General features: G+C 64.9%; 1 protein-coding gene across 1 annotated transcript in view; it reads right to left on the bottom strand.

Annotated features, from left to right (window-relative positions):
- The window catches only part of IGSF9B (immunoglobulin superfamily member 9B), a 53,936-nt gene extending 37,441 nt beyond the window's left edge, over window positions 1–16,495 (bottom strand). Inside the window, exons 1-4 of the mRNA XM_067310186.1 lie at window positions 16,432–16,495; window positions 3,939–4,136; window positions 2,550–2,696; window positions 179–330 (exon numbers count right to left, since the gene is read on the bottom strand). Of these exons, the coding sequence (XP_067166287.1) occupies window positions 179–330; window positions 2,550–2,696; window positions 3,939–4,136; window positions 16,432–16,495 (561 nt within the window). The remainder of the gene's footprint in view (window positions 1–178; window positions 331–2,549; window positions 2,697–3,938; window positions 4,137–16,431) is intronic.
- Window positions 16,496–16,715: the final 220 nt, after the last annotated feature.

The following is a 16,715-nucleotide window of genomic DNA, read 5'->3' as shown; positions in this document are numbered from 1 at the left end:
AGCCGAGCTGCGGCACCAGGCACAGCAGATCCGCCAGCACCCATCCCCTCCCCGCGGCCGGACCGCGAGACCGGGGCAGCCGAGGGGTTCAGGCGACGCAAACCCGGCCCGCGAAGGAGCCGGGCGGCAGCGCAGTCCCCTCCCGCGGCCGGCAGCCCCCAGCCGGGCCCCTCCATACCTGGTACTTCCCGTCAGCTCCCAGCAGCTCGCCCTCTCTGAGCCAGGTGACGATGGGCTTGGGGTTCCCAAAGGCCATGCAGGTCAAGGTGACGCTGCTGCCCTCCTTGGCCTCGACGTACTGCGGCGGCGTTTCCGTGAACGTGGGGGGAGCTGCAGGGGACACGGACACCGGCGTGAGCCCGGCGTTTCGCGCCGCCCGCCCCGTCCCCGCGGCCCACGCTGCGGAAAGGAGGGCGCAAGGACAGGGGCCGTCTGCGGTCAGGCGCTGCAGCCGAGCCAGAAACGCAGCCGTGCCCCGTCTGCCCCGACACGGCAGCAGCCATCCCCGGCGGCTCGGGGCAGAGCCGCCCGCTCGGGGGTCGCCCCCCACCTCGGCCGCAGAGCTCCGGGGGGGCTCGGCACCGCCGGCGCATCCCTAGGTGCCCGCACAGCACCAAGGCACGCCGCGCAAGCGGCACCCCCGGCCGCCCCGCGCAGGACGGGGAGGAAAGCCCCATCCTCCCCAAGCTGTAACCCGCCCCCCCCCCCCTTGGCTCCGGGGCACCGTGCGACTTTTCCCCATTGTATCTTAACTCGCTATTGTCAAAACAGAAGAAAACACCGCAGTGCAGATCGAAAGACTCCTTCCTGATTAAAGAGGCTGGCAGGATTACAGCCCGCCCCTAATTACCAGCAGTTGTTAAAGCCCACTTTCGAGGAAGACAGGTTGGCAATTTAATCTGCTCGGAAAAAGAGAATTATATTTTGTTTCTCCCAAAATGATTTTTATTTTCCCCTAAGAAAATTAAGTGTTCTAATGCGCTCGGGGAAGCCAAAGCCCTCCCCCTGAAAGCAGTTCCACAGACCTCGAGGATTACGGTTATTATTTTGCTATTAAGTCCCTTGTGCACTCAGCGCTGTACAAAACTCCAGAAAACGACAGGTTCTGCAAAAAGAGCCGAGGCCAAGAGTCCAGGATGGCCACGGGGGCAGACGGGCCGCCCGGGGGACGCCGGGGCTCCAGATGGGAGCCGCTAAACCAAAGCCAGCACCCCGCGAGCTGGCCTCAGAGGACTTGCAGACGCTGCTAGCACAGCGCCGGGGCACCTCGTACCTTTTTTGCAGGCAGAGGGACAGCAGGGAGCAGCCGGGCAGGCAGGGAGCCACCGGCACGGCGCCGCTCCCAAAGCTCCCGCTCGCTAAGCGAGCTCGATCCGGGAGCTCTACGCCATGCCGCAGCGCAAACGTCCCCGCTAAAGGTTAAATAAAACGCTCAAGGTCAGGCAAGGCGGGCGGTGAGGGGCTGGGAGCAGCCCTCGCGCCGCTCCTCCAGCCTCATCACCGCGTCCTGCTTCAAAGGGAGAGGTACGGCCCTACCGCTGCTCCGCCTGGGCTAAAAATAACGCCGCCGCCGCCTGATGTGGAGAACGAGAAATCACTAATTAGTTTAATACGCAGCGTTAATAAAATGAAAACGCAATTTAAGTAAATCTGAATTTCAAGAAAATAAAGATTTGATTTTATGATGGGTTTGATAGAAGAGGAGATTCATGCCCAGCCCCATTTCTTGATGTTTTTCCTTTAAACAAGCTTCACATAATTACACTACGTAATTACAAAGTTTGCTCTCTCTCTTTTTTTTTTCCTTCTCCTTTTAAGGTGCAGATACAATCTACGCCCAGCATCAATCAGGGCTTCGAGAGAAACCCCGTGTGGAGCTGACCCTGCACGCAGACCTGCAGCAAGGTGCCAGCCGCGCGTGCCCGCCGTGCTTTGGGGAACGGCGCTCCCAGGGCACTGCCGCCCCGGCCGGAGCAGGGCCGCAGCGGGAACCCCGTCTCCCCAGATGCCTCCTGCCCCACGATGCCTCCAAAGAGCAACCAAAGCTCAGGTGGGCCAGCTGCAGGTCTCGCTCACTGCACGGGTGCGCACAGGGAGAGGAGCTGCTTTTTCCCCCAAATCCCATTGCAATGCCGCTCCTCGCCTCTGCTCAGCAAGCTCCTTGTGCCTCCCAACACCTAGGCCGATGCAGGGACACACGTCCCCCAAGCCTCTGCTCCTCTCTGTCCTCCTGGACCTTCACATCCCCGTTCCCCGGTGTTATCTCTCCACGGCTGGCTCGTTACTCCAGCCGGCAGCACGCCAAGGGGTCCCTGCGCTCCAGGCAGAGCGCCCGGAGCAAGCAGCATCCCAACCCCTTGCGCATTTTCCCACAGGCCATCTCCGGGCTTAAGCAGTAACAGCAGCGGAGCAGAAACGGAGGGCAAAGCTTGGTTTAGGCCAATGCACGCAAGCCGCCCCGCGGAGGCACTCGACTCGGCCTCCCGGTCCGCCGAGCCCGCGAGCGACGCCCGCGAAGGCAGGCGGCACAGCCGCCCGCGGGCACTCACCGTTGACGGTGAGGTGCACCCAGCTGCCGTTGTGGAAGGTGTCGTACTGCTGGTCCAGCATGAGCACTTTGCACTCGTACCAGCCCTGGTCCTCCGAGCGCACCTGATCAATGCGCAGCGACGCCTTGTCGTGAAGGCTGGCCCGGCCTGCGGAGAGAGCGCGGCCCCGTCAGCCCCCGCCGCCGCGCCGTGACGCCCCGCGGGCACCGGCTCAGCGCCGCACAAGGCTCTCCACCGGTCCGGGAGCAGGCACCACGCACCCTCCCCAATTTGGGGGCTCTTTGAGCGTCACCCATCCCGCCGGCCACGAGCCCTTGCACGGGGCGATGGGCGCCGGCAGGCGAGGACCCGCATGGCCGCTCGCAGCCGGCGCGCCGCGCTTGCCCGTCTCGGGAGGGACGAGCAAGCTGCCGCAGCAAGCTCATGCGCCTCAAGCGGTGTCTGCTCGCCGTGACAGAGGCCTTCTGCTCGCGCGCGCGGGCTGGCTCCGGTACAGCCTTCAAGCAGACATGCCCCAGAGCCCTTTCCCCGGCCTGGGAGCCTCCCAAAAGCAGGTCAGCCCCCACCAACCCTGCTGGCAACACCCCTCGGCTGCCCCGGGCTGAACCCGCACGCAGCCGGGGGAACCAGACTGGCAGCGAGACAGCCAAAACCTCCGCCCCGGACTGCACCTCGGCGCAGGAGCGACTGAGCTTCAGCACAGCTCATCCACAAGCTGAGTTTGGTGGGTCTCAGCCCAGGCTCTAGGGACATGTGCTCATACCCTTCCCACCTGAACATCCCCCAGGCCAACAGTTTCAGCAGAAGGGCAAGGGCTCGTAAGGGAACGGAGAAACCAGCCCTGAGCCCATCTCAGCCCTCAGAGTTGCCACCAGAAGCCACAGGCCACATGGGGAAGGTGGCACGTTGGAGAGCAGCCACGTGGGCTCCGCACCTCCAGGAGGCACCTTCCACCTCCACCTGGCATGCATCCCTGGCTCCAGCACGGAGGAGGACGGGAAGGAGTCCCCCTGAGGCGGCCGAGCCCGTGCCCTGCTCCCAGGGCATCACCCCAAGGCTCACAGCTGCTCCCGTGAGCAGCAGCAGCAGCCGCCACTGCCACCACGCGTCACCCTTGGTTTCTCTGCCTCGGTTGCTCCCGTCCCACACAGCCCAGCTGGCTTCCTAGCACTGCTGCTTAATTAAAACCAACTGGGTGGAAAGAATGCAATGAGAGGCAGAGCGAGCGCGATTTCCTACAGAGGAGCAGATTGAGCCGAGCCTTGCGCCGAACAGCGAGACCACCGCCGCCGCGGCCGGCCCCGACAGCCGTGCGGGGCAGCCGGGGGTCTGGCGCGCCTCCCGGTGCCCTCCAGCCCTGCGTGCCCAGCGCCCCCCGTCCGCACTGACCTGCATACTCTGGGTCCACATGGGGAGGGTAAAACCCAAACTTGATGAAGATGGGGATGGGGACGCCGAACTTGAACCACTCCACGACATAGGGAGGGGGCTGCCCCGTGAGCGGGTGGATGACGTCGCATCCCAGGATCACGCTCTCGCCAGCGCGAGCGGTCACAAACTCGGGTTCCTCCCTTGAGCCGTGGGCACCTGCAAAGGGAGAAAGGAGAAAACGGTGCCCGTCAGCCAGGTCGCAGCAGCAGCAGCAGCTCCCATCACTGCCCGTCGCTCACGCGGGGAAACACGGCCGGACCAGTGCACCTGCGGTAGCCCGAGAGCAAGGACCACCTGGAAAGCCAAAATGCCAACCCTTGGCGCACCAAGGGGAGACGATGCCTGCTCCCAGACAGCCGGTGACTCACGCTGCCGAGGAGAGCCTTTGATGGAGCCGGTCACCCTGCTCGGCCAGCGTCCCCGGTCGCCTCAGACAAGCACCCACCCGGCTCAGGGATGGGTGTCGTCTGCAGGCCTCCCCCACCCCTAACCCAGGGGGATGCCCAACGGCACACATCCTTCCCCGGCGCCCTGCTCCCGGGCTGCCTCCCGTCCCCTCACAGAGGGGTACACGCAGGAAGCGCAGCATTGCTCCCAATCCACCAACACCTCCAGGGCCATCTTGCTCCCCGGGCATGGGAAAAGGCTATTCGGCTCGTGCCCCACATCCTGCCTGGGAACAGCCCTCCCCAAAAGCAGCCACTCCGCAGGAAAGCCTTGAGTGGGACCAGCCGCCCCGGGAGCGAGCACCAAGCAATGCATGGCCAAGGGAACCACAACTATGGCATCCCCTCGGATCCGGCTCTCCCGCGGGAACCCGCCAGCCCAGGCACCCAGGCCTGGCTGTGCCCGAGCCCCGGGAGCCGCCTCGCTCCGGCAAAGCCTGCTCCTTCCCAGACGTCACCAGGAGCCCCAGGCCTGAAAGCCGGCTGCGACCTGCGGTTCGAGTCTGGCACCCTGCTCCTCCTGCCTGGTCCCACGAGCGCTTCGTCCAGCGCCTGGCTGGGGGTCATTAACCTCGCTTCGGTCTCAGCGTTACGCCAAGGCATTGCTCCACCCTGGCTGCGGCTCCGAGCACGGCCCCGTCCTGTTATCATCCTGCTCTTTTCATCAGCAAGCAAAGCTCGGCGTCCTCAGCGTGACTTTCAAAGCAGCAGACAGCGGCCCAGCCCCGGGAGGTGCCCAGCCCCAGGCCACCCATGACGCCACTCGCCTCCCTGCCGCGTCTCATCCCCTGCAGAAAGGCAGCTCCCACCTTCGGACGGGCACAAAGCCCTGAGAAAGGACAAGCCACCGACATGCCCGGCAGCCGGAGCAGGGAAAAGCCTGGCTTGAGTCGGCACGGCCCAGGCAGCGGGGAGGGTTTCAGAGCTCAGCGCAGCCGAAAGCACCAGGGCGGCCCTGCCCGAGGGCCCCCGACGCAGCGCGCTCCCGAGGGCACCAGGCGCATCCCGACGCCGCTCCTGCAGCGCGGGGCGCCGCAGCAGCTCCCTTCCCCGCAGCACGGCACCGCGAGGCGCTGAGCCGGCCCCTTTCCCCGTCGCAGCCCCTCGGAAAGGCGCCGTGGGGCTGGGAAACCCACGTGCCGGCCCCTTCCCTCCTCCCTGTGCCGGGAGGGCGACCCACACCCCACAGGGCTGCGCCCTACGGCAAAACCCCGGGAAGGCCCTTCCCCGGGAGGCAGCGGCACGGCAGGGCCCGGGGCACACGGGGGCTTCCAGAGCTGAGCCCGTCTCCTCCAGCCAGGCGAGGCAGGACCCCCTCTCTCCCCCCGGCAGCCACCCGCAAGCGGCTGCTGCCTCCTGCGCAGGGGGACGTTCGGGGAGGGATGTTCGGGGAAGCACGTTCCCACTCCTCCGCTCTGCTCCGCAGGGCTGCCGGTGATTGGCGGGGAGTGACATCACTGCTTCCCCGCCGCGGGAGCCGAGCATCACCGGCTATTTTTGGCTCCGGCACAAGCGCGCACCGGCAAGAGGCCCGCTCCGTGCCACCCGGCAGGCTTACCATCCGAGCGCCCCGGCAGGAGGGGGAGCGGGGTGGCAGCCGGACCGCGGAGGGATCGCAGCCTGAGCCCGGCTCCCCGCTGCAAGGTGCACGTCCGCAGCCCAGCCCTGTGCCCAGCCAGGTGCCCCCACTCCCCGCAGCCCTGCGGCACCGGCACACAGGGCTCCGGGGCCGGATTACGGCTGTTTAACGGGGTGGGCTGGGCAGAGGGGAAGGGGGACATCGGGGTGCAAAGGTGCAGGGACGTAAGCTGCTGGCGAGGAGCACGCGTGGGGCAGGCAGCGAGGAGACTCGCCGCACTGCACGCCTGCTGCAAGCAGGCACACGAGACGCCTCTCCCCTCCGGCTCTGCCACAGGTAGGTCCTGCAGGGCCACGTACCTGCCGGGCACAGGCGCCATCCCGGCGGCGGCTGGCAGGGCTGGCGCAGGGACGGCCGCGCGCACAGGCGCAAGGTGTGCAAACACACCCAGCCGCTCTCCTGCCTCCCCCACACAGCCCCGTCTCCCTTCACGCCACCGCCCTGCCACGCTTGCACCTCGCTGGGCCTCATTATCGCTGCATTGCCGATGAGCTCCGGCTTTCGCGCCTTGTCAGCAGAGGAGGGGCTGTCAGCTCTTCCCTGCTGTGCCGAGCCTCGCTGCCCTGGGGAAGAGGCGCAAGCACCCGGCCTGCCCCCCACCCGCACCCCGGGGCCCCCTCGGTGCATGCAGCAAGCACCCCTCCCCAGCACCCCTATGCACGGGGGCAGGCGGGAGCCGAGCTGCACTGGTCTGCTCCGGGGCCGAGCTGCGGCAGCACGTTGCACGTGTCCAGCGGGAGCCTGCGGCACAGGGAGGAGCCTGCACCGGGCATTACGAGGCCGGAGCGGCCTTCGGCCTCAGGCAGCCTCCGAGCTCACCAGGGCAAGCCACGAGCTCCTCCGGCAGGGAGGAGATGGCACTGGATGCACCAGGATTCCCCCTGCCCTGCCCACGGTCCCTCTCTGCTTCCCGGGGACGGCAGCTGTTGCATGCAGCTCAAGAGCATCCAAGGACAAGCTCTTCCCCAGCTCCCCAGGCCCAAGCACCCATCTCGCCCGAGCCGGGAGGAGCAGGTCCCCAGCGCCCCTGGCCAGCACAGCAGCTCGGAGCCCATCCGAGCCCTCACCGGCACACAGCAGCTGCAGCATCGCCCCGGCGCCGCTGGAGGCCGGCCAGCGCCGGATGGACTCGCTGCGTCTTGGCACGCTCCCCGGCTCCCGTCCACACCCACCCTCCATTCACCTGCGGAGCGGGCGGACAACGCTGCACGTGCTCCCGTTGGGACGCCGCGGAGCACGGGCACCTCCCCGGGGCACCCAGACCTTCAAGGGGAGCAGCCGCCCAGCTGCCGTGCCCACGGCCGATGGAGACCCAAGATGTCTCCCTGTGCCGGCGAGGATGGACGGAGCCTGCCAGCTAACCCGTCCACGGCAGGGGCCAGCCAGCCGACTGATCCCCGCCTCGGGCGCTCCCTGCCAGCCCTGCACCTCCCCGGGCCATTAGCAGCTCCCGCTTGCCGGCAATGAGATTGGATTTCGAGGCCCTTCCTCGCAAGCCCTGCTGACAGGAAGGAAGTCAGTAATTTAATCTCTGCTCACGCCTTTAATGGCTTCTCAGCACAAAAGAGGAGAAAATAAAATAAAGCGCAGGAGCAGCTCCTCGCTGCCTGGGAGGGAAGAGGCGGCTTGCTCTAGCACCTTGCCCCTTTCACCGCAGTGCCTGCCTCTCCACCTGTCCTCTCTGAGGGGGTAGATAGACGTTCCCAAAGCCCTCAGCCCGCCCGAGCCCACCACCACCTCTTCAAGACCAGGATGGGACGGCGGCTTTCAGTTCCTACATGCCAAATGGAGCTAAGGCCACCTATGCACACGCAGCAGCATCTGCAAAGCTGGAGAAGCACGCTGCTTGAGAAGGGATTTGCCATGAGCCGTCCGATGCCACATGCCCTGACACTACAGTGGTGGGCCCCAGGGAGGTCCTGCTGCCACACTGCCAGTCACCTGTCCTATGAAGGTGACTCCAGCACCTCCTGCTTCATGCAAAGACCCAACGCCCAACACCCGGAGCCAGCTACCAGCTCCGAGAACCGCAGCCCCTCTGCAAACCAGAGGCAACAAGTCAAAGAGCCAGCGGGTCACATCTCCAGGGACAGGCCAAGCAGGAAGCCCCAAGACCCCAAGCCAAGGACACCACCACCTGCAGGGACACTGGGACCCAGCCACGCTCCCGCTGAACGGGCCCAAGGGAGCCCACCCCGGCCGGCGCGGGGAGGCTGCCGAGGCAGGGGGACTCCCCGCCCGCGGGCGACGCGGGGGTTCAAACCCAGCTCATTAGCTCGCACGGGGGAGTAGGGCTGCGTGAACAGCTGAGCGAGGCCACAAACACAGCGAGCGCGCCAAGACGCTAACAGAAGGAGAAGTGAAAAACAGGGACAGAATGGATGGCGAGAAGGGGGAGAGCGAGCGACCGAGCAAGAGACTGAACGAGCAAACCCAAAGGAGAGGGACCTACTGGGGTTTCACGCTAGCAGCCTCATCTCCAGCTCATCCAAGAGCGACAGCCAAGTCCATCTGAAAGCCGTTTGGCCATGCCTGCTTGGGTCGCACCCAGAGATGCACAACAGGCATGGCAAGGGCTGAAATTCCCTCTCCGCTCCTGGGAAAGAGAGGGAAGAGCCCAACGTGCCTCAGCACACCCCAAGAGGAGGGAGCCCAGCCCCTGGGACCTGCAGAGCCCAGAGCAACACGAGGCATGCGAACGCGTGCGAGCTGCCAGCAGGAGCCCACAGCTTACCCATGCACCGACGGGGCGGCAGGGCACAGCACCGTGCACATGCCTGGCCACGGCCTCTGGACTGGAAGCGCAAGAACGTGAGCAGAGGAAAATAGGTCAGTTCCTGGCAGCTTGCAGCGCCGGTGTCTAATCAAAAGGCCGGTGGGTAATTGCACGCCTGGCTAAGCTTCACCTCCACATGAGCAAGGCTGACTGACAGCCACGACAGCTAACGAGCACCCAGCTCCTGCAGGGATCGGGGCGCTCTGCCCAGCATGCCACCGGCCCCCTCGCGCCCTCCCCTTGTCAGGGGAGACCTTCATGTATCCCCTCCCAGGAAAGCTCTGCTGCCTCCACATCCATAGCTTCCACCCAAAATGAAGGTCCCAGCCCGGTGACCTCCCCTCTCCAGGGGCACCGTGGGGCTGGAGATGTCCTGGGAGAAGCCAAGCAGAGGGAAGAACGATCAGGGGAGTTCACTCCATCTTCAGTAGTAGTCGTCACAAACTGGTCCTTACACGCATGAACCCAGGAACACCTAAGTGCCCTCCTGTCCCCTCTTTCCAGAAGGGAAAGCAGACAGCGCTCAGCTACTCGCCAGCGCTGCGACAGCTCAGTTAGGGAGCAACAAAGCTATGTTTTACAGGCATCCATTGAGTCTGCAGAATGGGCACATTGCCCCTTCCCAACCCATAAATATTGCGCTTACAGCCTGTACTAAGAGATGCCTACTCCCAGCTCCCGCTGCTCCTGACCACACCACGTCCAAGTTCTCCTTAAAGTCCCAGCTCCTGAAAGCATATAAATAATGAGAACTGCAGCTTTCAATTAAACAAAAAAAAAGTTTCGCACCCTCACATTTGTAGAGAAATGCTTGAAAACAACCCGCAGACGCCAGAAGAAACAGAGCGCAAACAAAGTGTATTTTTAAACTCACTTGATTTTCCAGCCAAGCTTAGGGGGTTTCAGAGCTTAACCTGTGGTTTTGAAACAAGGTCAGAAACAGAGAGAAACACAGCAATCTCACAAAATCCAAAGCTCACACAAAACTGGGGACACCTTGCAAGGAAAACAAAACAAAAAAAAAAGCCAAAAACTAATCAACAGGCCTTGTCACCAACTCGGATCCAGGAAAAATAAGAGTATGTTGTGTGCCAGGAGGCAAGAATACAAGATGTGGAGGTGGAGTTGAACACATCCCAAAGGGAAGAGGGAAGACTGCCATCACGTAAAGACAGCGCCACTGCAAGGCTCCCCCCAAGGGCTGAAGACGACTACACCAAGGCTGGGAAGACCCTCACCTAAGCTTCGGCTTTCAGTTCCTCCTGCGCCAAGAGGAGGGAAGCAAGGACATAACTAGGCAACACCCAGGAGCTGGCTGAAGCAGGGGAGCTATGAAGACGGGGGGATATACTCAACAAGTGGCATGCGCTCACTGAAGCGGGATGTTTCCTACGGAACAGGCGCCACACGAGCCTGCCGAGAAGGACATGGCCGCGGCAGAACAAATTTCCAAATGCAAGGACCCCTTGCCTTAGTTTATAGCAGCAATAAACGCTGACCTTGGGGCTAAAGGCCACACGGATGATGGCAAAGAGGACCTGGAAACTCTGCCCGCTCCAGCACAGCCAGCTTAACCTCACAGAGGGGGACGGTGTTTTTCAGAAGGGGCGAGGGAATAAAAGCTCAGGGCTCCTGGTGCCTCAAGGTTAGAGGAAGGGCTGAGCCTCGATTCCCACATCCTGGAGCCGAGAAGGAAGCAACGTTCTGCCTGCTGCTCCCTGCGCGAGAACAGGGTCGCTCCAAGGACAACGCGAGGCTGAAGAGCTCTCGAACACCTGGAGGTCCTTGGGCCACGCGCCTCGCCTAGCGCGCCGGCACCTCAAACGCCACTTGCGCTGCCTCCCGGGCAGCCCTGCAGTGCTGCTACGATAAACCCCCCCTCCCCACATTGCCGACGGCCGTAACGCCGCGCTGCCAGCCCAGGAGGCTGCTCGGGAGGAGGTTTCCATAGTGCCGAGCACACCGGAGCCATCACGTCACGCGCAGGCAGCACCACCGCAGGAGTCACGCAAGGTCGCCAGGACGCCGAGGCACCGGGACACGCGCGGGGCCCTTCACCAGCAGCAGCTCGTTAGCGAACGGGTCAGCGCCCTGCTGCCATCCGGAAACGAGCCCCGAGAGACACGTCCCTGCTCATCAGGGGCGCGGCGACGCGCTTTCCCCACCGACCAGAGCCCCAGGAGCCTCGAACCTCCCCGCACCCCTGCCGACGGGGACGGAGGCACCGTGCCCATCCGGACCTGCCTTGCCACCCGCCTGCCCCGTGCCTGCCCGACCGCGGGGGACCGCAAAGCAGCGCGGCCGCAGCACCCCGTCTCCCCGCCTCCCGCGGCCGTGCCGGATCATAGCACGCATGGCAGCGCGACAGCTTGGCGGGGGACGCGCGGGGGGCTCAGCCAGTTAGAAACCACGCAGCGGAAAGCTGCAATTAGCTGCTCACTCAGCTAAGAAATGACCGAGAAACCGGGCCTGTCCTGCAAGCTGTGCCCCCACCCCGCCGCTCGCCTGCCTCCCCGCGGGGCCGCGATCGCCCACCCCTCCGCCACCATGCCGCCCCCTCCCCCAGCTCAAAAGCAGCATCTGGGTTCTAGCGCCCTTCCTGCATTTTAAACCTGATTTTCCAGATGGATTGACTGCGACGCGCATAGGTCAAGTGACTTGCCTCAAGGTCACGCGGCGAGAGGCGGCGCAGGGGAAGGGAGCGGGATTAGCTGGAGGGGACGAGCTTAGCAGCGCGCGCGCCGGGGTCGCGGCCGCCGGATTCGCCCAGACGGCCGGCGCGAGCCCCGCCACTGCCCCTCCACGGGGACTGGAGGGGCGAAGGACGTCCTGCAAGGGGACGACCGTCCTGCAAGGGGACGCCACCTTGCCCAAGGTGACGCAGGTCCAACTCGGCAGTCATCGCGGCTGGGGGGGGAGCTGGGAGAGCGCAAGCAGCAGCAGCCGCCGAGCGGGAGCCACTCGGCCGGGCATCTCCCGGAAGCCATCTCCCAGCAACCGGCAGCTACCCGCGCGCCATCGCCTGTCCAGCAGCCCCCTCCGAGCGCCCGCCGCGCACCTCCGAGCGGAGCGGCTGCAGCAGGACACGGGGAGCGTGCACGGGCAGACCCAGGAGAGGAGGCGCGAGCGGGGCACAGCCAGAGCCGCAGCACGCCGGTAAGCGCGTGCGGCCTGTGCGCGCTGCCCTGGCCCACCGAGCAGCGCATGCAAACCCAAGCCATGCTGACACCTGCTCCAACCCCGGCGCTTTTACAACCCTAGAACTAATAACTCTGATGCAAATGCTCTGCATGTTGACAGCTGAGATGCCCGCCAGCAGCTCCTGAATCATGCTGTTCCTGGCTCAGACAATCCTCCCACCAACGCCAGCTTCTACAGTGTGAGGCAGGAGCAATGAAGTTATTTTTCATTAGTGCTCTCAAGGCCAGCTGATCTCCAGGGGACCCAAGCTCTGGAGACATCTATTGCGTAGGAAGGAAGAGGGAAAGATCCCCATCAGCATAGGAAGGGACTGCAATAACCCATCTTTAAGGCCTCTTTTCCACCCTCAAGCCAAGGTTAACTAGAGTTAACCTTCCCCGCAGCAGCTCTGGAGAGGAACAGAGAAGGTCTGCAGGATCCATCCATCAGGGTAACCTGCATTTCTACATCAAAAGGCAACTGAGCAAGAAAAGCATCACTGCAAAAATCCATCACCAAGCCACATCTACTATCAAGACAGACACATCCCTTACTGCCCTTCTCAGCCCCCACATGCTCCCATCCAACAGGTCAAGATTAGCAAAATCCCCTGGGAAAGGATGGACGCAGGAGCTGAGCCAACCCCTAGAAGCCCTTGGCTAGCCCCAGTGCCAAAGCAGCCCCTTGCCAGATGAACGCGGTGAGATGCCCAGCTCTGGCAGAAGCACGTGCCAAAGCAGGTGGCTTCCAGTCCAAATCCCTCCACGGTGAATGAGCAGCTCCACCTCCAGGAGCGGCACCAGTCCTCTCGTGCAACACAGGCCATCTCCCTCCCGCCAAGCCTTTAGGTCTTCGGCTCCAGGTGCCCTATCAACAACTTGATGCTCAGCAGAGCAGATGCCAAGAGCAGAGCAGCCCTCCGGAAAGGCGGGCTCCACCACAGCTGCGTGGAGACAAGCAGCTCCGCGCAGCAAAGGTCGGAGCTGCAACCGCAACCCGCCACGGTCTGAGGGACCCCTTCAGTGGGAGCCTCGCCAGGGCTGGCGCAGTTCGCCAAGTCAAGCCATCCTTGGTATCCAAGGCAAGCCGTGACAGCCAGATCCAGGAGCATTTCCTCTTGCGGGAACGCTGTGCAACTCCACGTCAAGCTCATGGGAGACAGAGGAAATCCCCTAGCGTCACGGCACCACAAGGAACGCCAAGAGTCCAGATCCCTCCTCCAACACCAACTCACAACGTGCCCCAGGACTGTCACAGCCCTGCCTGTGCTCAGCTCTCCTCCCTCCGCTGTAAGAGGAGGATAACGCTCCTTCCTTCCCTCACTGAGCGGATTAACGCTCGGAAAGCCCTCGGAAAGCCTCGTAAGGCAAAAGGACTACTTGCTCGTATGGCACTGCTTCAAGCCCACCGCATTTCTGCGAGGGGGAGGCGTGGGGAGGAAGGCCACAGCCCCCTCTCCCAAAGGGCAGACCTCCAGCCCAGAGAGCAAGCCCAGTCAGGGCTCTCCCAAAACAGCATCCGGTGCCCTATGCGGGGCAGAGGGAAGGGGTCTCAGCCTGCCCCGCGTCCCCTCAGCCGCCACGGCTCACGTGCAGGGAAAGGCCCCTCTGGAGAGGGTGGCCAGCCCAGGAGGAGGCGGAAAGCGAGCTGAGAAGAGCAGGGAAGCAAGGCGAGCCACAACAGTGACTTGCACTGCCCTTAGGCGCTCAGACCAGTGACTCAGGACAGACACGCTGCAGAGACGGCTGAGGTCAAGCCAGACCAGCGGCCACTGCAGGGCACCGAGAAAGAGCCAGCAGCGCTACAGGCAAAGAGCAAACCCACACGTCTCCCGGTGCGCCAGGCAAAGCAGAGCTCCCCGGGCAGAGGCACTACGACCAGCCCAGGGGATGCCCACAGCCAGCCTTCCCCAGGGGACAGCGGGACAGCAGAGGGGATGCTGGCAGACCCCACTGTGCCCTGCCACCAGCCACGTGGCACGTGCTGCGGGCTCCGGGCTCCTTCCTGCAGCTGCATCCTCGCTGCCTCCAGTCACTCCCACGCGATGGGGTTTGACAACCACCCACGGGAGCCCCTGGCTTTTGCCTAGCCAAACACCATGCAGAAAGTTTCCTGCATCCAGTGGCTGTGATTGCAGCAGGAGCAAACCTCTGCCCCCGCAGCACAAGGACTGAGGGGACACCAGGGGTCATCCCCACCAGCCAGCCTCTGCTTTGCCTTCCAGCCCCCCATCCAGCCCCAGGACCCTGGGGGCAGCTTTGCTTTCCCCAGCAGGGGAGGACGCGGGGGCTCAGGGGCTGCTCCAGCTGCCACGACTCCTGCGAGCTCCCTGTCCCCACACGGTCCCCCCGCAGGCACAGGCTGGCCCGCAGCGCCCCCTCACCAGTACGCACAGTGCCCACCCACGCATTACTCACAGCACACTCATTCAGCACGTACGCACCTCCCCGTACGCACACCCCTGCATCCGCGGCCCCCGGCAGCCCACTTGCCCCCGTCCAGCACCCACCCCACGGCACTTGCATGGTTCAAGAGCCCTCTCCAGGATGTGCTGGACCCGCAAAGGGCATTTCTCAGCAGCCAAAGTTCCCAGGCACCGACCTCCCTGCTCTGCTCTTCCGAGAGGCAGGGGTTCCCTCTACAACCATTGCTGCAAATTCCTGCCTTGCCACACTGCAGGATGCATTTCAGAGAGGGAGCAGCTGGCTGCGGCTTGAAACCAGCCCCAGGCACAGCGAGCAAGTGACCCATCACACCAACAGGGCAGCCGTGGGTGAGCAACCCCATCCCGCATCCCATGCCGCCTGCTGCACGACAGCCAGCCCCCTGCGCGGAGCCGGCCGCAAGGCAGGACGCTGGTGCTGGGGATGCAGGATGCCCGGCCCCAGACCGCGGCAGCGTGCGGAGGGGCAGAGGCTCTCCTGCTCACATCCATCCATCCGCAAGCACATCACAAGCTCGAGGAATCCCTCTCCGGCGCGCCCACGCCGCGGCAGGCACTGCGGGCGTCCCAGCGTGTGGCGAGACGCCTTCCCAGCCCGCCCGCGATTGCCGAGGAAGCGCCTGCGAGGCAGTATTCCCCTGCGCTGCGGGGAGGGAAGAGCAGCGGTGGCTGTTAGCCAGGCATTGCTTTCTGCTGGCAACCACCGCATCCCCACGGGCAGGGCTGAATTACAAGCGCACGGCGCCGCTCCCCGGGCCCCAGCCCGGGTACCGACCCCTTCCGCACCTCAGCGCTCAGGTAAACAGGGCAGTCGCCCTCTGGACAAGCTGCCCGAGCAGGGCACGCTCCCCGCACGGCGGCTGGGAAGCCTGGTGGGGCTGGCAGGCTCAGGAGACCGTGCTGCATCAGCAGCCGAGCGCAGACAGCATGCAGCTCACCTTCCACCTGCAGGGACTGCTGCGGGGGGAGGGAGGGACGGAAGTGACTGGCAGCTAAGGGAAAAGAAGCCCGAGCAGGAAAATCAGGGTTATTCCCACCACTGTCTCCCTCCTGACCTTGGACAACCCTGTGCCTCAGTTTACCCGGGGAGAGCAGTCAGCATCAATGCCAGAATGGGGGAGGAAGGAGGGTGGCCACCCGCAGTTAGACAGAGACACCAAGGTCCCAAGGAACAAAATCACCCCAAAAGCCTGGGGGCAGGAGCGAGAGCCAGGCACGGCCGAGGCACTGGAGGGGAAGAAAAGCAGGGAAGGGGGTGAGTCCTTCTGCATTTCCCCTTGCCCACACAGGCAGAGGGCAGAGCCCGGCAGAGAAGGGCAAACTCCGCTGCTCCCCTCCGAGCATCGGGGGCCGCTGCCTGCTGCCGCCCCCAGCCTTGGAGAAGGAAAGGGGAGAGAGCAACGCCGCGGGACGGTGCCCCCCGCTCATCACTTCCCCCGAGGGGAGGGGCGGACGGGCCCGGAGGCTGCAGCGCTGCACCGCCGGCAGCCGCCCGCTACCGGCCGCCCCCCAAACTGGTGGCCACGCGTGGGGCGCCCCCGCAGCTCCCTCCGCAGGACGGCTTCCGAAAGGCGCAGGAGCCCCGCTGCATCGCGCCGCGGCCGCAACAGCTCGAGTCCTTCGCCCTCACCCTCGCCGAGGAGGACGCAAACCCTGCGCGGAGCCGCAGCGCGCCCCACGCACCCGCACCGCGGGGCCAGCTGCCCGCCGCTGCAACCCCCCGGGCGCGCTCCCCCCACCCCGCAGCAAGTCCCCATCGGTGCAAACCCCCCGGGCGCGCTCCCCCACTCCGCAGCAAGCCCCCCCCGGTGCATGTCCCCCCCCGCCGTGCATGCTCCCCGGTGCAAGCCCCCCCTCCCCCGGGGCACACGGGGGGCAAGCTCCAACGGCCTCGCCGGCGCGCCGGGAACCCCGGGAGCCCCGGCGCGGCGCAGCCCGGGGGGAGCAGCACTCGCCGCCCCACTCACCTTGGACGGGCAGCCCGCGGGCGCCGAGCACACTTGCTACCAAAGCGGCCACATACCAAATCATAGTACTACCGGCCCCCGGTGCGCAGCATCTTCCGCCCGCCGGGCGGCCCGGCCGGGGCGGGGCAGGGCTGGCCCGGCCGGGGCAGGGCTCCCCGCGCCGCAGCGGGGCTGGCCGGGCCGCAGGAGCGGCTCAGGGCCGGCCGCCGGCCGCCGTGCCCATCCCGCCGCCGCCACCGCCGCCGCCGCCTCGCCGCGCTGCACCTGCCCTCCGCCGGCACGGC

Source organism: Apteryx mantelli, chromosome 23, assembly GCF_036417845.1.
Source record: "Apteryx mantelli isolate bAptMan1 chromosome 23, bAptMan1.hap1, whole genome shotgun sequence".
Classification (NCBI taxonomy): domain Eukaryota; kingdom Metazoa; phylum Chordata; class Aves; order Apterygiformes; family Apterygidae; genus Apteryx; species Apteryx mantelli.
The sequence above is the reverse complement of the archived record's forward strand: the minus strand, read 5'-3'. Positions and strand labels throughout refer to the sequence as shown.